The following is a 24,254-nucleotide window of genomic DNA, read 5'->3' as shown; positions in this document are numbered from 1 at the left end:
TCCGCCCCTTTCTCATACAACACCAAGTAGTAATAGTATTCATCTAGTTATTTGAAACCGTCCATATTGTCCAACATTCGTTACCTTCTCTTCATGACTGTACTACCACCTTGTACATGAAAATCTAGCTTTCGTACAACACACATCATGTGAAAGCACAAGAATCTTATTATCAACTTTGAGTCACCAATAATTTACATACCATTTTAGTTAGAAACCTTTCTCTTGCTTCTTTCTAGGAGGAAATCACAATACACAACACGTTCTCCATACTGGTAGAAACCATCAAGAATACTTTGAAATCCATTTGCACATAATCAAGCCCTTAAAAACTAAATTCCTCTAACTCGACCAAGCCACGCAGGTCGCCAAGTCCAGGTGTATTGCCACAAAGCACCTGTAGAAAACCCCCACATCATAAGCACCCAAAGAACCGATCATATCCATTACCATACTGATCCAACCTACTACCCAGTTGTCCTATTTTCTCCGAGTCCCTTCCGAATTTGTCTTCAGATTGATACTTCTTCTTGCTAAAATACCATGATCTTTAACCACAACTCACCCTACAAACCATTGCAAAGAACCACAATGCCCTATGACCCATAGGCAACTGTATTCTTCTTAAGCACCTTCAAAAATACCACAACTATAACACTCACTCTGAGAATACATTATGTGAATTTGAAATTGCTCTTCTTACCTTCCTTACACAAAAATGTAGAATCCATAGTCATATAGAATTTCCGCAAGTCTGGGCACCATCAAATGCAAATCTCAGATTTTTATCCATACATAAGTCCGGAAACATTCTCAATTGCTATATAAAATTCTCAAACCTACTGGAATTTTTCTCGAGAGTCACCCACTTTGCTCACATCTAATTGCACTGCCCAAATTGGCCAAAAGACACATGCCCTATTAGCACCACAACACTCAAAGAAGTAACTCTACTTTAATATCACATACCAAATTCATACTCCGTGCGCACTACATCATTCACCAATAGCAACTCACTCATCCCACGATTTTTCATATACTCATCCGTGCAATATAATCCGTAACCAGGAATTTTCCTTATTCGAGTCATTTTCGAACTCCACCTCTGAAAGTTATCACTGATTCCCAAGTATACTTTAGACCCAAACAAAATTTGACACATACCCATGCATTGATTTGTCTATAGCAGGCTCCCCCACTTGGCTCAAAGTCATAGATTAAAACACTCCATAATTCACAATACCCATACCCTATTACTGTTATATTTCCGTAGTCTGTGCCACAAAAGTCTTCTCAAGCTCATGCAAATGCCAACCATAAAAACACCCCAAATCATCCGCTAAGATCGCAATCATTCTCTTGATACTCAGGTCGACTTTCTCAGCCAAATTCGAATTCAAATCTCCACACATACGCCTCACTGGCAGAAAAGAAACCCTCCACTCATATTACAAGGAACATACCTACGTAGATTACTCTCCAGGAGATAACCCACCTCCCTAGCCTCAAATTGGTATCTTGTTATATCTTTTCGCAGCCACAAATTCTACGCAATCACTAAATCGTTCTGAGTCCAAACTCGTTAACCAGACCTGAGAGTTTAATTTGTCCCACAATTTAAACACGTGAAAGATCTTTCAAAACATTTACACTCGAGACTGTACGTCACATCAAATAAAATATCAAGCATCGAATGGCCTTCCCTTTACATATGAAGGAAACACTCCTCGTTATATTTAAATCGTCTTAACACATCCTGTGGTCACATCATATCCATCATACCGCCATTTCATCGCTCATTGAGCCACAAATTTCACTGTAGGGTTATCACCGAACATATAAGTCCAATTGTATGAGTTACAACTGAAGCTACCGAGCTTAAGCTGCGGTCTAACCATGGCCTCAAGTCCTCTAGACTAGCCCACCCCCAAAACACAGAATACTCACCTCGAACCTCATTCATAGAATCATAAGCCGGCGATGCACAACTGATACTGAGCGCTCATGTGCGCATACAAATACGTGGAAGGAATTCAAAGAGTTTATGTCTCAAGTTGAATCAATCTCGCACGATAAGGAAAGAAAGATGGGAAGTATATATCCTAAATGCCCTATAGCCTCTCGAAGATAAGTATGTACGTCATCATACCGATCCGCAAGACTCTACTAGACACTTGCTCATGACTTGTAGAACCTATGAACCTAGAGCTCTGATACCACCTTGTCACGACCCAAAGTCCAACTAGTCGTGATGGAACCTAACCTAACCCATTAGGTAAGCCAGTTACCAACTATCTGATTTCAATGAAATTAACGAGGCAATTAATTAAAGAAAAATATCAAAAACCAATACTTTTCCCCAAGAACTGGTAGTACAAATCATGAGCTTCTAAGAATAGAGTATACAAAGCGAAAATAAAATAAATACATAGTCTGTTTGAATAATACATAAATAGAGCTTTTATAAATCTAAGGCTACCCTGAACAAGAGGCAGCTACAACAGGAAACGCATGTACATCTTCAAATCCTGCAACCATCTAGCACAGCAACAACAACAACCAACATCTGCATGAAATATACAGAAGGGTAGTATCAGTACAACCGACCCCATGTACTGAGTAAGTAACAAACCTAGCCGTAGGTTGAAAGTAGTGACGAGCTTCCACCAAGGTCGGGTCCAAAACCAATAGTCCACAACAATCCATAACAACATAAAACAAACAATACAAGAAGTAACTCAACGATAAAATACTCATCCAAATAATGATTTCAAAAAATAGTAGTTCTTTCTTTCAAACACATCAGTGAAAACCCAAATCGTTTGCCGAAGTTGCTAATAATACGAATAGTTTGAAAACAATAAATTTCTCCTAAAATCTTTTCAATAATAAATAATATGTTTCATTTTTTTCCCTTCCGGATAACCCGTGCAAAACAAATGCATCACTATGCCCATCTGTCAAAATGTGTGAGAAATCACTATATCCCTCGGGCAGAACATCACTCATATACAACCCCTCGGGCAGAACGTCACTCATATACAGCCCCTCGGGCAAACCTCACAGTCACTCGTGCCACTCGGGCATACCTCACAATCACTCTTGCCACTCGGGCATACCTCACTATCACTCTTGCCACTCGGGCATACCTAACAATCACTCATGCCTCCCAGTCACTCAGCACTCGCCACTCGCACTCAGTAGGTACCTGCGCTCACTGGGGTTGTGTACAGACTCCGGAGGGGCTCCTTCAGCCCAAGCGCTATAATCTGCACGAAAAACTCATGTGCTGCACGGAAAACTCACGTGCTATAATAATAAAGTATGCTGCAGGCGAGCAGCCCCGATCCACACTCATCCTCACAATCAAGCCCTCGGCCTCACTCAGTCATAAAACTCTCAAGCCACTCGGGCATTTTAGTAAAACAGTGCATTCAGTCCAAAACATTAATATGCATCAAAATAGAGTCATAAAACTGAGTTATGATATGCAATGAAATGAATATGACTGAGTATGAATTTTCAATTTAAAATAAATAATTCACAGCAATATGACCTCTGTGGGTCCCAATAATACTGACACATAGACTCAATCATGATTTTTAATATGCTTTTCAGCTTAATTTCTCTAACTCATAAAACGCATGGAAAATGCCAAGATCATTTAACTACAAAATTCCACAGAAACAATTATGTCACAATTTCTATAGTGCATGCCCACACGCCCGTCACCTAGCATGTGCGTCACCTCCCAACAATTCACGAAATACATACATTCAGTGTTCATACCCTCAATTCCAATATTAGAAGAGTTACTTACCTCGAACAAACCAAATCCAATGTCAAGCAAGCTAAGAAATGCTCCAGAAATTCCATTCTGCACGTATCAACTTCCAAACAGCTCGAATCTAGTCATAATTAATTTGATTCAGCTCACAAAATTATAGGAATTAATTCCATATCAAAACACTAATATTTTCCATAAAATCTGAAATTACTCCCCAAAAATCACCCGTGGGGCCCACGTCTAGAAATCCGACGAAACTCACAAAATACAATAACCCATCCAATTACAAGTTCAATCATATTAATTTCACTCAAATCCGACTCCAAATCGGTATTCAAACTTGACAAATTCATTTTGTGACATTATAGAAACTTCCTTCTATTTCACTTGAAGATTCAATCATCTTTCACCAAAAATGAAGATAAATTCATGGAATATAATCACAAGGGAGTTAAGAACACTTACCCCAAGTTATGTGGAACATTTCCTCTCCAAAATCGCCCAAACCGAGCTCCAAAATGTCCAAAATGAGAAAACAATCCCGGAACCCTCGTTTTAAACACTGCCCAGGCATTTTCGCACCTGTGGTGCCTAGGCTTGCACCTGCGCATCCGCATTTGCGGAACCAATTGCGCGCCTGTGGACAATGCCAACCTTTCAAAACCTCGAATCTGCGGTGCCCTTCTCGCATCTACGGGGTCGCAGATAAGGCAAATTCCTCGCCCCTACGAGCACTGCCCAGTCCCACTCTTGGCCGCTTCTGCGGCTTATTTCACGCACATGTGACTTCGCACCTGCGATCAAAATCTTCGCAGGTGCGATCACACCAGTAGGCAGTAGTTCTAGCATTTCCTTAAGTCCAAATTTTATTCGTTAACTGTCCGAAACTCACCTGAGGCCCCCCGAGACCTCAACCAATTGTATCAACAAGTCCCATAACATAACACGGACCTACTCGAGGCCTCAAATCATACCTAACAACCTCAAAATATGAACTACACACGGATTTAAGCCTAATAAATTTCCAAATTTCCAAATTTTACAAACGACGCCGAAACCTATCAAATCACGTGCGATTGACCTCAAATTTTGTACACAAGTCACATTTCACATTACGGACCTATTCAAATTTCCAGAATCAGATTTTGACCTCGATATCAAAAAGTCATCCCCCCGGTCAAACTTCCCAAAATTTCATCTTTCGGCATTTCAAGCCTAATTCTACTACGGACCTCCAAATAATTTTCCAGACACACTCCTAAGTCCAAAATCACCATACGGAGATATTGGAATCATTATAATTAAATTCTGTGGTCGTTTATGCATAAGTCGACCTCCGGTCACTATTTTAACTTAAGCTTTAAACCTTGAAACTAAGTGTTCCAATTCATTCCAAAACCTCACCGGACCCGAACCAATTGCCCTGGCAATTCACACAACAACTGTAAAGTACAATTTGAGTATTAAATGAGGAAATGGGGTTGTAATACTCAAAATGACCGGTCGGGTCATTACACTTTTAGATATAGAACACTTACCCCAATCCATATGGTGAAAATCGCCTCAAATGTCGCTTCAATCCGAGCTCCATAACTCCAAATATGTTACAAATGGCTGAAACCTTGAAATATAGCTATTGCCCAGGTATTAACTCTTCTCGATCGCGGAAAATGCTTCGCGATCACGAAGCACAACTTTTCTCAGCCCAAAATTTTCCTTTCGCGATTGCGAAAAATGCTTCACGATCATGAAGAACAAGTACCCAGTTCTTCCAGAAAATCTCTAGTATAATGGTCATAACGTTTTGTATAAAATTCCAAAGTGCAAATGGTTTAACTTTTTGAAAACTAGACACCAAGGGCTACAACTTTCATGTTTTTCTCATCTCCCAGTTCCTTATAGATTGCTAGATATAAGCTGCCAAAGTTATCCCTGTTCAACACAAATTTCTTCTTTGCGATTTCCAAACTCTTCCCAGATAGCCTGTAGTATATCAATCATAACTTTTTGTACACAACTCCAATTGCCAAAATGGTTTGATTTTATGAAAACTAGACACAAAGGTCTACAACTTGTATTTTTGGATCATCTCCAAATTCCTTATAGATTGCGAGATATAAGCTTCCAAAGTCGGGTCAGTGCAGTAGGATTTTCCTCTACGCGATCGCGAAAAGGCTTCCGAGATCGCGATTCACAATGTCCAAATAGCAAAATTGCTCTTCGCGATTGCGACCGTTTGTCCGCGATCGCGATGCATACCTCTGTGGCAAAAAACTAGCAAGTAAAAATGGCCTAGAAATGGTCCGAAACCACCTCGAAACTCATCCGAGCCACTCGGGACCCTGTCCGAACATACCAACAAGTCTCAAAACATATTACAGATTTAGTCGAAACCTCAAATCACATCAAACAACGCTAAAACAACGAATCATACCCCAATTCAAGCTTTATGAAACTAAGAAATTTCAACTTCTACATTCGACGCAGAAACCTATTAAATCAAGTCCGATTGACCTGAAATTTTGCACACAAGTCATAAATGACATAACGGACCTATGAAAATTTTCAGAACTAGATTCCGACCCCGATATCAAAAATTCAACTCCCCGGTAAAACTTCCAACTTAAACTTCCTATTTTTGCTATTTCAAGCCTAATTTAACTACGGGCTTCCAAATAATTTCCCGGACACAATCCTAAGTCCAAAATCACCATACAAAGCTATTGGAATAATCAAAACTCTATTCTAGGGTTGTTTACTCAAAAGTCCAACTCAGGTAAACTCTTTTCATTTAAGCTTCAAAAATGAGAATTGTTCTTTCAATTTAATCCCGAATCATCCGAAAACCAAACTCAACCACACCCGCGGGTCATAATATATATTACGAAGATGCTCGAAACCTTACGTCACTGAACGGGGCATTAATTCTTAAAATGACAAGTCGAGTCATTACAACAAGGTAGGGGTAAGGTCTGCGTACACACTACGTTCCCCAGAGCCCACGGTGTGGGATAATACTGGTTATGTTGTTGTTGTTGTTATTATTATTGTACAATTTTAAAAGCATCCTTGTGATTTTTTTAACTAGATTATCAATTTTTACACTTTCATGTCCTTCTAAGTGATGGGACCCACTGTTGAGTTCGGAAGATCCTCTTGTTATGAGATAATGGTCATCGGAATGTCAAGCATTCGAAAGGTGGATGCGTATACTCGGAGACTCAGTCAACCTTATTTATAGATCGTGGATATCAACGTTATGCTGGAACGGTTGCTACTATCGAATATCTTGCTCTCACTAGCTAATCCCCTGGCATACTGGCTCGAAACTCGGAATGGTAGCTTTCCCCTACCACTATAAAGGTCGCCCTAACGCTCTAAGGAAATGGCATCAGAAAAAAGAATTATAAGTTATGCGTCTTTTGTTTTGATGATTTGACAAACTTCATGAGAGAACCAGATAAGCAGCCTGATACAATTAGTTCCCTTGCATTTAGAGTAACTAGTCGGATGTCTGGTTCAATTCTCAATAAAATCAGATAAGGGAACAGCGTAGGGAACACATAGGGATCAGACCCCCTGGTCGTTGTGCAGTCAACTCTACAGATGTAAAAGCTGCTGCACAGTACCGTTTGGAAGCAGTACAACAACACAACTGTAGCTTGTTAAGGCCAAACTAAAGGACACTCTCTTGCATCATCTTTCATGACCTCACACATAAATTATCAACATGATGACGAAGGTTTCACTCAACACTTGCAAAACCTAAAAATCATATTCTCTCAAGTACTAGTCGTACCTCTTTCAAGAACAAAGCTGCTACAACCTCAAGGACCAGATCCAGAGATTGAAGATATCTTAAGTCCTTAGGTTTGTTGAGCCTTTGTCATTTTGTTCTTCATTTGTAATCCAACACTACTTTCAAGAAGTTTCTTTCTAGGACAGATTTCAACCATTATTTGGTTTGGTTTCTTGAATAGAGTTAGTCAAGACTTGTTGCTTTGTAATAGAGTTATTGCAAAGGAATTACAATAGAGTTATTGTAAAGGGTGAGGGATTAAGATTTTAATTCCTAGGTTGCAATAGGTTGTAATATGAAGTTTGCTTGGTTTAGTGATGTTTAAATCCTACTAGGGTAGGTCGTGATTTTTAATCCCTCCATCAAGGAGTTTTCCACGTGAATACCGCGAGTTCTTTATTTACTGTGGGAACAGATAGAGAACTTGGTTCCCTATACTGTTTGGTTTTACTTTTCGCTTATTTACTCTAGGAATAGAAAGAGAACCTGGTTCTCTATATTGTTTGCTGGACTCATATTTTCTATCAATTGGTATTAGAGCGAGTTCTTTCAAAAATGTTAACACCTAGAAAGAATCTTCATCATGGCTACTCTATCAAACTTCGAGGAAGGACAATCAACCTATGGAACCCCATGATTCAACGACCAATACTATGGTTGGTGGAAAAAAAAGAATGCATAACTTTATTATGGCTGAAGACTCCGAGCTTTGGGACATGATTTGTGATGGTCCCTTTGTCCCTATGAAGGCTATTAGAGAGGGAACAAGGACTATTCCAAAAATAAGAAAAGAATACAATGATGCCGACCGAAAAGCTTTTGAGAAGAACTTCAAGGCGAAGAAGATTCTTGTGTGTGGTATTGGACCAGACGAGTATAATCGTATCTCGGCATGTGAATCTGCCAAGAAAATCTGGGAAGCTCTTCAAACGGCTTACGAGGGAACTACTCAGGTAAATTAGTCCAAAATAGATATGCTTACTACTGAGTACGAGCTTTTCAAGATGAAGGATGATGAGTATATTCAAGACATGCATGCACGTTTCACCTCTATAATTAATGAGCTTCACTCCCTGGAGAAGTCATCCCAAGACACAAGCTGGTCTGAAAAATACTCAGTGTTCTACCAGGTTCCTGGGAAAGTAACGTGAATTCTAACACTGAAGCCAAGGATCTGCAGAAGCTAACTATTGACGAGCTTATTGAAAATCTCAAAACCTATGAGATGAAGAGAAATAAAGATCTTGAAAGAAGAGAGCCCAAGAAGGAGAAGAACCTAATTCTCAAGGCTGCCAACAATGACTCAAGTAGTGATGAATCCGACATGGAGTATCTCACTTAAAGATTCTAAAAGATGGTTCGAAAATTTGGTGGAACTCCAAAGAAAAGAAGTTTCGGAAGGAATTTCAAAGGAAATAATTGCTGTCATAAGTGTGGAAAGTCTGGACACTTTATTAAAGAATGTCATCTTCATAAGCAAGATCATTACAAAACTGATAAGGCAACTAACATGAACGAGGTCTCTGACAGGAAGTTTAAAAGAAGAGATGCTGCTAACAACGTGGTGAAACAAGCTTTGGCTGCATGGGGAGATTCCTCCAGTGAATCTGAAGGTGATGATGACCCAGGAGATATATCTATGATGGTTGTTAACAATGAATTTTAAGAATATGAGTCAATATTTGCACTCATGGCTAAATCTGATGATGATAAGGACAAGGAGGAAGATGAGGTAAGTTTTCTTGATGTTTAAAGAAATTTAAAAACGTACTCTAAGAAAAAATTGATGTCCTTAGAAAATGTGTTGATTGATGCCTATCATAGCCCCGTTAATGAGAAAAATACTCTAATTGTAGAAATTGGTAACATAGAACAAGAGAGGGATGATATTGTAGTTTCCATTGTAGACTTGAAGGAACATGATGAAGAAGTAACTAGAGAAAATACCTTGTTGAAAAACCAAATAAAAAAATGGATGGACATCCTTAAAGGAAAAGAAGTGGCTAGTTAGGCTCAACTTGAGCTTGATAGTAAGCTTAAGAAAGTTAAAACAAGTCTTGCTGCTGAGCTTGAAAAGAATAGATAATTTTAGGAGGATCTGAAAAGGGTTAAAAATGATCTTGATAAGTCACACAAATGTACCTGGTCCTCTGATGTAATAACGTCTATGTACAAGAGTAATGGTGGAAATATGCAAGGAATCGGGTTCCAAAAGGATAAAACCTCCTATAATTCCCATAGAAAGAATGTAACTATGGCTGATAATTGGTTGTGTACTCATTGTGGTCAAACGAGTCATTACAAGGATTCTTGTAAAGCTAAAATTCAGTCTTTGCAGAAAAATAAGATTTTTGTTGAAAAGAGGCCTACTGTTGAGGAACCTGGTTCCCTGAAAAGAAAATATGTGCTGCCTGCATGGGCGAAAAGAAGTTTGATCCTTCCATTTTATCATTATAAGCGACACTAGCTGGTTTAGGTTCCTAAGTCTAATCAGTGATCTCGTGTGCAGGCTGGAGTGAGAGGTAGAAGTAAAAAATATTACATGGATAGCGGCTGCTCTAAGCATATGACTAGAAGAATGGATGAATTCCTCTCACTCAAGGCCTTCCAAGATGGGAGTATGTCCTTTGGAAATGGCAAGAAGGGCTATATTCTTAGTGTTGGTAAAATTGGCAAAACACTCTCTCATACAATTAAAAATATGTACTATGTGAATGGCTTGAAATATAGCTTGTTGAGTTTGTCTCAAATCCGTGATAAGGGAAATAAAGTGAAGTTCTTGTCCAAATCTTGCACTGTCGCCAATATCAAAACTGCTGAAGTGGTGTTGGTAACCAAAATGTTCAAGAACATATACGTTGCAGACCTTGAATCACTGAATGGTGGTGATCTAATATGCCTAAGTTCCATTGATGATGATGCTGAGTTATGGTAAAGACGATTGGGGCATGCAAGTCTTTCTTTGTTAAACAAGTTGGTCATGGAGGACCTGGTTCATGATCTGAAGTAATCAACACTACTTGTTACTTTATTAACAGGTGCATGATCAGGTCCCTTCTCGAGAAGACTCTCTATGAACTGTTCAATGGGAGAAAACCCATATTGACTTACTTGAGAGCCTTTGGATGCAAAATATTTTGTTCTCAACAATGGTGGCAAATGGTCACATAACAAAGAAGATGAAGATGGAGAATTTACAAGTGCTCCTGGTGAAGCTATATATATTGCAAATGGAAAGACTGATTTGATGAGTCAAGTCAAGCAAAGCGATTGAGGAGATGCATCAGAATCTCCCAAAGGCATAGAGGAACTTGGTCCCTCTATCACCTTGACTGAAGCTGGATATAAGGTTTGCTGATGCTGCATCAAGTACTCTTGATGCAGAACAAAGGAGTGGACGCCATAATTCTGTTGATGCCAATAATGTTTCAAACATGGACGAACTTGGTTCTCATGTTAATGAAACTATGTATAAGGGTATAATTGGATCTCTTATGTACTTGACTTCTAGCAAACCTGATATTGTTTTTAGTGATGGGTTGTGTGCTAGGTTCCAATCACACCCAAGATAATCTCCTTGAAGGCTGCCAAAAGAATTTGAGGTATCCTAAGGGAACGCAGGACCCCGTCCTTCTCTATCCTACAGGAGATAATTTTGACTTGGTTGGATATGCTGATGCTGATAATATTGGATATCTGGTGGATAGAAAGAGAACTTCTGGAATGTCACATTTTCTGGGGTTATGCTTGATCTCATGGGGTACAAAGAACAAAACTTTGTAGCTCTTCCTACCGTTGAAGCTGAATATGTGGATGCTACCTCTAGTTGAGCTCAACTACTATGGATCAAGAAACAACTACACGATTTGGGTGTGTTTACAGATTGTGTGTCATTGTTGTGTGATTCAAAAGTGCTCTAAACATAGAAAAGAGCCCGATACAGTACAAAAGGACAAATCACATTAATGTGCGACATCACTTTTTGAGGGACAACGTTGAAAAAAGGCTTATTTGTATAAAGCTTTGCAAGATGAAGAATCATGTAGCAGATATCTTGACCAAAGCACTAAGCATAGAACAACTTGAAAGATATCGTTTGGAGCTGGGGTTGATCAAGCTCAACTAAGGACCCGGCCCTTCGATGATTGGCTATGGAAAGAAGGAAAGGTACGATGGTAAAAGGTGTTTTTCTGGAGGCATATAACTCAATTTTATACCGTTACAAGTATACATACATGGTAGTTTCAGGAAAAAACAAGTATGAGTGACATTGCATTTCTAGGAGTTTTTGTTCAAATTTTCAAAAATCGTCAAGGAACCTAGTTTCTGTGGCTCAAGTTAGTAGTCTCTTCAATAATTATATGCTTTTTTAAACTTCTAAAGTGTCATGTCATTAATTTATTCCCGCTTCTCTCCTAATTTTTGAAGTTCGAAATATTAAACCTTTTCTGAACTGACCTGTTGCTAAAAAAAATAATTTCCTTCTCTCACACCCATCCAAAACTGATTCTTTTCTTCTAAACTAGAATAAACCTCGTCTAAAAAAGAATCCCTCTCTCCAAATATGCCAGAAGTTAACCTAACTTTGACACCTTTCAAAATCCTAACTCTATCTAAATTAAAACTCCAAGAAGTCTTTGGTAGATTTTGATGGGACCTTAACTGAAAGAAAATGGGGTAAAGCTAATATTCTAGAGAGTGAGGCTGTGTTTGTTGTTGGGTTTGTATAATCCTTGAAGGATGTAGGAACTGATGAGTGTGCTAGAAAAAAGGAACTAAATAAGGGACCTGATCCTTCTAGTCAGTTGAGAAAGTCAGATGAGAAAGATGAAACAAATGATAAGGGTGAACCAATTGAGAAAGAGAAGATGGAGACCTGACAACTTAGGAAAAGAAAGGGTAGTGTGAGTGAGGAGCCTGGTTCCTTAAAGAAGCAAAATGTTGAGTTATCAGAATTGGAAATGAAAGAGACTCTGAAGTCTCAAAATGTGTTGTTGGGCAGTGTTTTGACTCTGATATTGCTGAAAAAATGGAGGAACTTCTTGACAGTGTTTGAGTTCCAAAAATAGAATCATCTTTTTGTTTCTCCAAGCCCCAAAGTTTATGAAGATGAAGTAAAAACTTCTATGCAAATTTGTCTGTTACTGACGAAGATACTATGATGTTGTATGTGAATGTGACTGGGTTTGTTCTTGTTGAGGAGAACCTTGGTTAGATTGATGGTATTTCGACTGATGGTTCGGCTCGCCCAGAGAGGTAGAGAACTATGTCGCCTAGTTCCGTGGCAGAATAAAATGCTTAGAGGATTGCAAATGAACGAATGGACAAGCTTATCAAGGCCTTAGCCTCTTAATTTTCTTCCTGCCCAGTGATTCATGTCTTTCACCCCTTCCAAATTCCCTCAAATTCCTATCTTCTTTTGATCCTTGTGTTTGATGACATTGGTACTTTAGTTGTTTAAATTTTCATATTCTGTATTGCTGAAACTACTATGCTTTTGTTATAATTATTCTACTATGGGCAATCAGTCTATTTTGTGCAATGACATTCACTTGTTATTCTTGTTATTATTTATGCTGTGTTGCTCAAGTGGCATGCGTCAATGTTGTTGAACTTCTTTTTGGTTGTGCTTCTTCCGTTATTCTTTTCAATGATACAAAAAGGGAGAAGTTACATAGGTGTCAACAGGTTGCATAGGTGTCAACAAGGGGGAGGAACAAAATTGAATTGATATGCTATGTTGTGCATGAAAGATAGGTCTGCTTCGTAGGGGAAACACCATTGTTAACCTTTTGATTATAGGTCTGATTCGTAGGGGAACATGTGAGGAATCTGGTTCTCAGGGGGAATATCAATTTTGGATTTATCATCATCAAAAAGGGGGAAATTGATGATAAGTTATGCTATTTTATGTTTTAATGATTTGCCAAACGTTCTTGAGGAACCATATAAGGACTAGATCTTATCAGTTCCCTTGGCCGTCGTACATTCAACTCTATAGATGTAAAAGCTACTGCCTTGTACCGACTAGCAGCAAATATGTTATTTGAAAATTAAAAGGGCGGAAACAGGTTCTCAGGGGGAATATGGCTGATTCGTAGGGGGAACAATGTGAAGATCTGGTTCTTAGAGGGAATATCAATTTTGAGTTTCTCATCATCAAAAAGGGGAAGATTGATGATAAGTTATGCTATTTCGTGTTTTGATTATTTTTCAAATATTCTCGAGGAATCAAATAGGGATCAGATGTGATCAGTTTTCTTGGCTGTCGTACAATCAACTCTACAGTTATAAAAACTGCTGCACTGTACCGACTGACATCAGAACCAGTGTTGTGATCAGCTCCTTAGGTTTGGTTCTCATGGGGAATATGGCTGATTCGTAGGGGGAACAATGTGGAGATCTGGTTCTCAGGGGGAATATCAATTCTAAGTTTGTCATCATCAAAAAGGGAGAAATTGATAAGTTATGCGTCCTTTTTTGATGATTTGATAAACTTCATGAGAGAACTAGATAAGCAACCTGATACAATTAGTTCCCTAGCGTTCAGAGTAACTAGTCAGATGTCTGGTTCAATTTTCAATAAAATCAGATAAGGGAACAACAGAGGGAACATATAGGGATCGATTCCCCTAGTCGTCATGCAGTCAACTCTACAGTTGTAACTCGTCTGACAATAGTACAGCAACACAACTGTAGCTTGTTAAGGCCAAACTAAAGGACACTCTCTTGCATCATCTTTCATGAAATCACACATATATTATCAACATGATGCAAGGGGTTTCACTCAAAACTTGCAAAACCTAAAAATCATATTCTCTCAAGTGCTAGCCACCACTTATTTCAAGAACCAAGCTGTTACAACCTCAAGGACCAAATCTAGAGATTGAATATATCTTTAGTCCTTAAGTTTTTTGAGTCTTTGTCATTTTGTTCTTCATTTGTTATCCTATACTACTTTCAAGAAGTATCTTTGTAGGATAAATTTCAACCATTATTTGATTTGATTTCTTGACTAGAGTTAGTAAAGATTTATTGCTTTGCAGTAGAGTTATTGCAAAGGCCTTACAATAGAGTTATTGTAAGGGGTAAGGGATTAAGAATTTAATTCCTAGGTTGCAATAGGTTGTAATCTAAATTTTTCTCGGTTTAGTAGAGCTGAAATTCTACTAGGGTAGGTCGTGATTTTTAATCCCTTGAGCAAAGAATTTTTCACGTAAATATCACGTGCTATTTATTTACTACATATTTACTGTGGGAACAGATATAGAACCTAGTTCCCTATACTGTTTGGTTTTACTTTCTGCTTATTTACTTTGGGAACAGATAGAAAACCTGGTTATTTATATTGTTGGGTGGAATCTTAGTTTCTATCATAGAAGAAAAACTCCCTTAAATACAAAGCATCATCTTGTATTAGATTCTTTTTCAACAACTTTGTAATTTGATCACACCTGCAATCGGAGATCGTTCGGGTTGTCTTATTTATCATTATTTGTTATTTGCAAATGTCTCGAATCAAATAATTTGCTAGTAGGCCTGAAAAATATAAATTTAATTGTTTATTCTCAAAACTAATTTTTGGTCGAACAGTAATCTCTTACAAAACTAGTTTTATACTTCTACTCAATCTTATTCATTCTTTATCAACACTACACTCCCTTTTATAAAATGTCCTATTATACATTTCTAATTTCAGACCTCCAAAAAAATTTGCATCATCAAATTAAAGGTGAGCGTGATATTTCAAGGCTTCCGGGACTTCAATGTTGTCGATTGGGCTTTGAGCCAGACTGGAAATGATAATCCCTACGGAAAGAGTGGCCTTAAATTTTCCTTCCTACTCCAATATGAGATTTGCCTAAAATAAGTTTGGTACTGGCTCTATATTACATGTCACGTCCGGGATCAACTATCAAGATATTATCCGTTTGGCTTGACCTCGCGGGCCACCTCAAGGCTTTTGGGATTCATAGTTTTGTCCATTGGAGTTTAACCCAATAGACACCTTGGTAGTTTAACCCTATTTATTATTGATGGTGAGGCTATCTCTAGAGTACTGAATTCCGTACATGACAATCAAGACTTCTCAGGTTTTACCATGAACAATAAATGACCTCAGTTTAATCATTTGGCTTATGCATGTGGTTTAATCATCTTCATCTCTCGCAATACTAAATCCTTAAAGATGATCAAGAACATTTTAGCAGAATATGAAAGATCATCAGGAAAAAAAGGTGGATACAAAGAAAAGCTGCTATCTTGTGAGCAAGAAATGAAATCAAGACATGATTAGAGCTATTGAAAGGCAACTAAAATTTAGAAGGGAATTTTTCCCTTTTGAATACTTAGGCTGTCCTATATATTTCGAATGGAAAAAGATCCAATTCTTCTCTAGTATGGTATCCAAAATATTTCAAAGAATCACAAGTTAGCAGGGACATATGTTATCTACTGGTGGCAAAGCCATACTGATTAAACATGTACGATCTGCTATTCCTATGAATCTCCTATCTATATGCCAACCCCCAAAGACTGTACTCAGAAATCTTGAGAGATACTTTGGAAATTACTTCTGGGAGCAACAGGAAGGTAATATGAAACATCACTTTGTAGCATGGACCAAACTATGTTACCCTTTTGAAGATGGAGGAGTTGGTTTCAAAAGTTTATATGATATTTACATATCCTTTAAAGCTAAACTGTGGTGGCTATTCAGGACACGAAATTCATTGTGGTCAACTTTTCTAAAGGCTAAATATTGTAGCAGATTACATCCGGTGGCCAGGAAAGGGAAAGCCAAATACTTTGGACTTTGGAGGAGTTTGGCGGATATCAAGAAATATATTGAGCCAAATATATTATAAAGGATCCAAAAGGGTAAATCATCATTCCTTTGGGATAACTGGACAGGTTTGAGATCTATATCAACTCTATATAACTGTAATGTACCCCATAAAACTATGGTTGCTCATTTAATCTCTAATATAAATTAGGATATTGCTACGTTATCCAGTTCATCCCGGATCATCTAGTCAACCATATCAAAGGGATCAAAATTGGTATCTCAGACAAACTTGACCAAGCATTATGGATTTGAGCTGCTAATGGAGAATTCACATGTTCCTCTGCTTGGAATGCTCTAAGACAAAAACAGGTGTTACTTTTTTTAAGAAGAATCTGTGGCACAAGGCACCTTTTAAAATTTCATTCTTTAATTGGAAGCTATTGAGAAGTAGACTACCTACTGATGATAATATTAGGAATCTTGATTTTTCATATCCCTCTAGGTGTGAATGTTGTGATATTCATATGAGTGAGGATGTGAATCACATCTTCAGGGGTAGCAAACTCAGTAAGAATATATGAAATATCTTCAGAAACCAGTTTGGAATTAAACAATCTAGAGGGGAAATTAGATAGGAGATATTAACATGGTGGTTTGCTAATTATCGGAATCTAATTCATAAGCTTATGCTACAGATTATTCCTCTTCTGATCAACTGACATATTTGGAAGACCAGGTGCAGAAAATAATATGAACAAGAAAGAATTTATATTCCGAAGATAGCTCACTTGATATACCATTGAAGTTACTATTATTATTCACAAACAGTTCAGACAAGTTGATATATCCACCACTTGGAAGAAAATGATTAATATTTGTGAAACAACAAAGCCAAAACTAAACATCACCAGTGTTATCTAGAAATTTTTCCAGGCCGGTAAGATTAAACTCAATACTGATGGATGCTCCAAGGGCAATCCAGGAACCAGCAGTGGTGGGGGAACACAATGGCTTCTAGGTGAGGTAATAGATGCTTTTATAGTACCTTTTGGTATCCAGAGTAATAATGCAACAGAGTTTATGGAAATATGTGTTGGTCTTGAATGATTGATAAAGGATGAAAAATGCATATTTTAAGTGTGTTTGTGTGTAGCTCTTGTGTGAGTTGCGGGAGTTCGCACCGATTTTGAAGTGAAAATATGCTCATTACGAATTTCTTATGTGTAGGAACAAGATTATGCGGAAAAGGATCAAATAGGAGAAAAAATAGTGAAAAAAGAGCTGAAGAGAAAACTCATGGACAACGAAGCGAGGTTCACTTCGCCAGACTGGGACCGGAGCAGAAGAAACTAGCTTCTCCAATCCGAAGGAAAAGGAAAATCCACCCCATACAAAACCTAGTCACTATAAATACATCATAAAATGTGCTTTTAAGGGGGAGACACTACTTTGGAGAGAGAGAGAGAAAACTTTAGGGATGCAAGAACACACTTGGAGCACGGAGCAGGATTCAACTGCACATTTTCCCTCTTTCTTCCTCTATTTCCAATATTGGTTATGAATTAAAGTATTATAGATTTACATACTATTATGAAAAGATAATTTGCTATCTAGGGTTTTGATACAACCTTTTGTAGGATGAATTCTTGTAATGTTTTTATATAATTGACCATTGGATTTCTCTACTTGTTCAACTACGTGTTTGTTTCTGTAGATTGAATAGCCATCAATTAACTGTGCCTATTTAGTATACACTTCTCGAGAGAGAGTAAGCATTTAGATAGTTGTTGAACAACATCACTCTTAACGTATGTGAGAGATCAATACGGTAGGGGTTAAAGGTGGGATTAGAGATAACGAAACCTTGGTGCGGTCATAGTGAGCGGTGAATTAGTGCCAGCTAGTGTAGCTCGAGAGAATACATCTAGTAAATTATGGTAGTTGCTCAAGAGAGAATTATGATAACCAAAGTACTTACGATCGGTAGAGAATAATTAGGCAAAATTATAGAAGACATAGCGGGAAGGATTCCGACAATTGAGAAAATCATAACTCCAGTACTCCTTAATCTTGTACCTAACTCTTAGTATCTTTAGTTGTTAATTCACTTCTTTAATTTGTTAGTTAATTAGTATGCCAAAAGAATCTTAATATTTATAACTTAGGAATTGTTAGAGCTTGTCCTTTTAGTGATAATAAACAGTTGTAACTAAACCTTAGTTCTCTGTTGGATTCGGCTCTGGACTCTTAGACCAGAATATATTTACAGCGATTGCATATCCTTTTCAGGACTAGAGTTGGGCGTGATCAAATTTTGGCGCTGTTGCCGGGGAACTAACGGTGTAGCTGTAGTTGTACATATGGTTATGTTTCAAGTTTGAACTTTTATTTTGTTTTATAGTATTTGTTTTTTTAGTTTTACTTGTTGATTTGAGAAATATGACATCTTGAAATTATTGGAGTTTCAATATTGGTAATTCTATTATTGATCTTCCTTGTGCTTATTGTGAAGGAAACCACCTATTGCAAAATTGTCAAAATATTTCCGAGAGCGAGTTATGTGAACCAACTGAATCTTATGTGTGAAATGTATGTGATATATGTGGTGGTCAAGATGATCACTTTCATGATTGTGCTAATATTTCATATCCTCCCCCAACCCCTTACTACGATGGTTCAACTTTTTCTGGTGAAGTTAATATGAGCAGAGAACTCAAGGAAGCTGACCTGAATGAGATCAAAGATATGTTAAAGTATTTCATGGAACAAAGTAATAAGAAACAACTGCAAATACAAAGTCTATGGGATACTATCCAAAGGCAAGGGGAAACTATTCATAACCTAGAGGCACAAGTGAGTCAATTGGTTGAAGCATTTAATGCTCAACAAGCTAATATTATGGATAGTAGTAAAAGCAAGTATGAATTAGATGCAGAATTTGAGGTGGTAATGGATGAGGTCAGAGTAAAACACAAACAATCTATCAAACTAGAATTTAAGGATGCTGCTGTTGTAAAAGAGACACCAGAGTCAACCAAGGACATTGAGGAAACATATTTAGTTGACTCTAGTGTTATTGGTGTTGAGGATGTTGACAATCCCAATGTTCATGTAGTAGAGCGCATTGGTCCACACTTCAAGTATTTTTTCACATTGTGTTTGGATAATGATATGGAAATAGAGTCATCTGAGCCAATTAAGGAGTCAAGGAATGAGGAACAAGAACCCTCACATTCTGGAATTCTTCTTGCGAGAAAGTCAGCATTACGCACCTCATCGAAAGGCCAAGAAATGCATAATACTACATTATTTCCTTGGTCCACTTAGATTTGTTCCACCATCCCTGGAGCATAACCTAAAACTTGAAGCAAAATTTGGGGTTCAATTCATAAGCTCGAGGTGGAGGCAAAAAGTGATTCACGTCGTGCCGCGACATTAAATCAAGCGTTTGTTGGGAGGCCACTCACCTGTACTGCTTTTTTTTTTTAATTGTTTTTTATTTTTTATCATTGTATTGTTCTTGTAGTATTATTTTTGACTTCTCTAGGAGCATGGGAAGCAAGGCCATTGGAAGAAAGCAAAGGAAAGTGAGATGGTTAGAACTAAGTATGGGGTGCCCGCACAAAGAACCAAGTATAGAAGAAGTCTGAGTACCCCATGAGCTACTAACACTTCAGCCGTTGACCTAATAGTAAGTTCCTTTTACCCTCTTGTATTTATACATGTGCATTGGGGACAATGCATAATTTTAAGTGTGGGGTGAAGAGACTATGTGGGTGTTCCTATGCTATGTTAGTTGTGTTATTTTATGTGTGTTGAAAAAAGAATAAAAACAAAATTAGGTATAAATAATTCCTCTTGGTTTTTCTTATGACCACGGTTCTTTTCCAAGGGATGCTCTTTAAACCGAGTAATAGTTTTGTTAGGTAGAGTTTTTATAAAGTTTTGGACTTTTCCCGATGATGGACTGTCTAGACAGTTTTCTTGAGGGTTTAAAGTCCAATGAAAAATACAAAAAAGATTTTTTCATTATTTTTTCTTTTTTAATTGATAATGAAATGGGAAGAAGTTTGAGTAAATTGTGCTTTTGACATGTTTTATACCGGGGCTTAGGCCCGGAGCATTTGAACTAAGTACGTTTTTCATGGTCTTTGTAATTATATGCCTTGAAAATATGTGTGGCTTTCTTTTGACACCGAGGCTCATTTTTTGACTCTTGCGATTAATTCTCGTGTGCTGAAATTTTATGATCACTGTGCTAGTTCTTTAACTCTAGAGCCGGGTCCAAGCCTGATAAGTGTGGATTTTGACCACTTGTTAGCACTTTTTTTCTTATGTTTTAGTCCGAAAGTATTGATTTATGTTCCCAAAACAAATAAAAGTGTAAAAATTGCAGGAATGTTGGAAATTTGGGCTCTCATGAAGAAATATAACTCAAAAAAGAATGTTTCGACTCACAAGGAAAGAAGGGGCGCATAACTTAAGAAATGTGGTCCGCAGAGGTATTTATGCGATCGCAGAAGAAAGTGTGGATCGCTGAATTCCCTCTGCGGCCACAGAACAAGTGAAGATGCCCAGCAGATTTTAAGGTAATGTTTGGATCGCACATGAATTGTGCGGCTGCAGAACAAGGTTTGCACTGACATAAATTCAAATGTTGAGAGAGTGTGCAGATGACCAAGACTTGAAGCCTTGCCTGAAGTGCGAACCGCACAAGAATTGTGCGGCTGTAGAAGATTCACTGTTGCCACAGACCAAGTCCTTGCAAGCTGAAGCAATCTACGGATCGCACATGGAATTGTGCGGCCGTAGAACCTCCCGAAGGGTATTTTTATCAGCAAATTTTGGGCCACTATAAATAGACGAGAATCACATTTTTAGGTCAAGTTTTGAAGTTTGAGCTGCTGTAGCCGTTGTATTTTGCTATTTCAGGAAGGTTGTGACTATTTTGGGATTTAATCATCATGTTTTATTATTTTAATCTTAGATTATGAGTTTAATTAGTATTTCTTATTTGTTTTCTTCATTTATCACAATGAGTAGCTAGATTCTTACTAGGGTTGTGACCCAACCCTGGTGTGTAAACCTTTTGTTTATGATTGTGTGTTGATTATTTAGTCTAGTTTATACTTTAATTTTAGAATTAATGATTGCAAACATTGATTCATGCTTTTTTCACTTGGTCATTGCTTGAGAAAGAAAGACATAGTCTAGAAAAACTTGTATAACAAGAAATTAGGCTAATTAAGAGTTTAATTAGCCTAATTAAAGGGTTTGAACTAGAGATAGTAATTACTCGACTTGAGCTCATATCAACTATTTAGCTTGATACCCATTTGGGCTTGAGAAAGCTAAATTGGGCAAAATCACTCTATGACCGAGATGTATTGAGTGAGTAACTTAGAGTTAAGAGCTATAATACACCCTGATCAATAAAAAACTTGTTAACGTATTTAACCTATTAGGCGAACACCTAGGTTAAGGTCACATCCCTAGACTTTTTAACTAATTGGTAAAACACCAAAAATAATCATTCACTTTCTAGTTTCTTCTCTTAGCTTGTAACTGTTAGAGTAAAATTAGAATTAGAAATTAAAACTCTTTGTTTGGAAGTGCAATCTAGTTGTTCCATTTGCATTCGTCAATTGTATACCCCTAACACCCATATTAAACTTCCTGTGGAAATCGACCCCGACTCTTGTTGGGTACTATTCTTCCAACGACCGTTTTCACTGACTATTGAGTGCGAATTGGACGTGGATCAATTTTTAGTGCCGTTGCCGGGGAGTTAAAAACGGTGTTAGCTATATATTTGAGTTTCTTTTTATAATATCTTCTTTTCCTTTCATGTTACTAACTTGTGTGAGAAATTTTAGGTACAACCATGACAAACAATGAGCTCAAAAATATGCCTTTGGAAGAATTGGACGGCGAGGAAGAACAATTAGAAGAGGTATCTCATGAGCCACAGGCCAATCGGAGAGGCCGGGTACCTCATGACAATGTGCCCGTTCCACCCCCACCTCCACCACGAGCGGATCCACACTGGATTTTACCTAATGAAGGTTATGCTAGTGCAATATTCCCTCCCCGTATTAGTGTGGGTAACTTCCAAATCACCAATGTGATGCTCACTTTGCTTGAGCAACATGGTTTCTTTACCGGTGCTCCAACTCAAAATGCTTACAAAATATTTGAAGGGCTTTGTGGATACATGTTGGGGGAGCAAGCAAACTAATGTTTCCGAGGATGCATTGAGGCTAAGGGTTTTTCCCTTCTCTCTATGGGGGAAAGCTTTAGATTGGTTGAAACGATTGTCGAACCATTCAATTCACACTTAGGATGAGTTGGCAAAAAATTTCATTGCTACGTTTTTCTCTCCCGGGCACATGGCTACACTTCGAAATGAGATCTTGGCATTCAAGCAAGAGACTAATGAACCACTACATGAAATATGAGAGTGCTATAGGACAATGGTTAATGAATGTCCCAATAATTATATGACGGAAAACATGATTCAACAAACCTTCTATCGTGGGACTAACATAACCAACCAATGTGTAGTGAATCAACTAGCCGGTGGGAACTCTATGACTATGCCTTATATGGAGGCATGTGAAATCTTGGATGAGATGTCGAAAACGTCCACTCGGCTTGGTAATCCCGGGCCAATGTTCTACAAGGTGATCCGAATATGATCCACCTTCACAAAGAATTGCAAGACCTTGGGCAAGCCATTGCCGAATTGACCACTAACATGACTCAAATAGAAAAGGCCCAACTAAATCAAGTTCAAGCTCCTAAGAAAGGCAATGCAATGGAGGGAGTGAACATGATGGTGAACAAGAGGAGGACTAAAGGTCCACAAGTGTAAACTCGAGTGGAGAACTATGTGTAAGATGATGGTATTTTCGAGAAAGATGATTCCTATAATGAACAAGAAGAGGAAGTTCAATATGGAAATAATATTCAAGGGCAAAGAAACAACTTCCAAGGCCCAAGCCAACAACAATGGCGACCAAAAAATAATCATGGCAATTAGAATTCTAACAATCAAAGGAATTGGCATAACAATAACAATCAAGGAAATTGGAGTGGAAACAACCAAGGAAATTGGGGAGGCAACAATCAAGGTGGATGGAGTAACAATCAAGGCAATCGGGGGTCGAGTTTTCAAAAGCCCCCGATATACCAACAACTGAGAAACCCACCTCCTTATCCTTCCCATGGTTCAAGTTCTTCAAACAATGAGATGTGGCGTATTGAAAGTATGTTCAAGCAAATGATGGAAAAGAATGAAGATTTGGATTCCCAACGTGCCTCACATAACACATCAATTTGCAGCATAGAAGTTCAAATGGGGCAAATCTCTCAATCTCTAAATTCTCGTCCTAAGGGGCACTACCAAAGGACACAGTGGTAAACCCAAAGGGTGGTAACAATACGAGGCATACCATGGCAGTTATCACAAGAAGTGAAAGAGGGGGAAATGCACCCACTTCAAGTGAAAGGCAACTTGTTGATGATGATCAAGTGATGCAAGAAAACGAGATAACGAATAATGTTGTGAAACCTAATGAGGAAGTTCAGATTGATATTGATGATAGTGTGGAAGAGACTCAAGAGGAGGTGAACCCGTCTAGGGAACACACTATTAACATACCAGAGCCGGTAGTGCAAAAGGCTAAGGCACCATTGCCTAAGCCTCCACCTCCAAACCCTCAAAGACTTGTCAAGAAAAATGGTGAGAATCAATTCAAGAAGTTCATTCAAATGATGAAGAGTATTTCAATCCATTGGTCGAAGCTTTGGAATAAATGCCTGGTTATGCAAAGTTTATATGAAGGATCTTGTGACAAAGAAGCGGTTGATGAATTTTG

General features: G+C 38.0%; 1 protein-coding gene across 1 annotated transcript; it reads left to right on the top strand.

The window, feature by feature from the left end:
• The first annotated feature begins 8,275 nt into the window (after positions 1 to 8,275).
• LOC142173759 (uncharacterized) lies at positions 8,276 to 8,928 on the top strand. Its single transcript, XM_075239407.1, has 2 exons — positions 8,276 to 8,539; positions 8,767 to 8,928. Exons 1-2 carry the CDS (start codon positions 8,276 to 8,278, stop codon positions 8,926 to 8,928), a joined length of 426 nt encoding a protein of 141 aa, XP_075095508.1.
• The last annotated feature ends 15,326 nt before the right edge of the window (positions 8,929 to 24,254 follow it).

This window comes from Nicotiana tabacum, chromosome 19 (assembly GCF_000715075.1).
Source record: "Nicotiana tabacum cultivar K326 chromosome 19, ASM71507v2, whole genome shotgun sequence".
Lineage (NCBI taxonomy): Eukaryota > Viridiplantae > Streptophyta > Magnoliopsida > Solanales > Solanaceae > Nicotiana > Nicotiana tabacum.
This window is presented reverse-complemented; position numbering and strand designations above follow the sequence as displayed.

Excerpts from the sequence above, each read along its gene's own strand:
- LOC142173759 (XM_075239407.1), top strand. The coding sequence starts at position 8,276 with ATGGCTGAAGACTCCGAGCTTTGGGACATGATTTGTGATGGTCCCTTT. Across the intron at positions 8,540-8,766 it reads CTTACGAGGGAACTACTCAG|AAGCTAACTATTGACGAGCT; the intron begins GTAAATTAGTCC and ends AAGGATCTGCAG.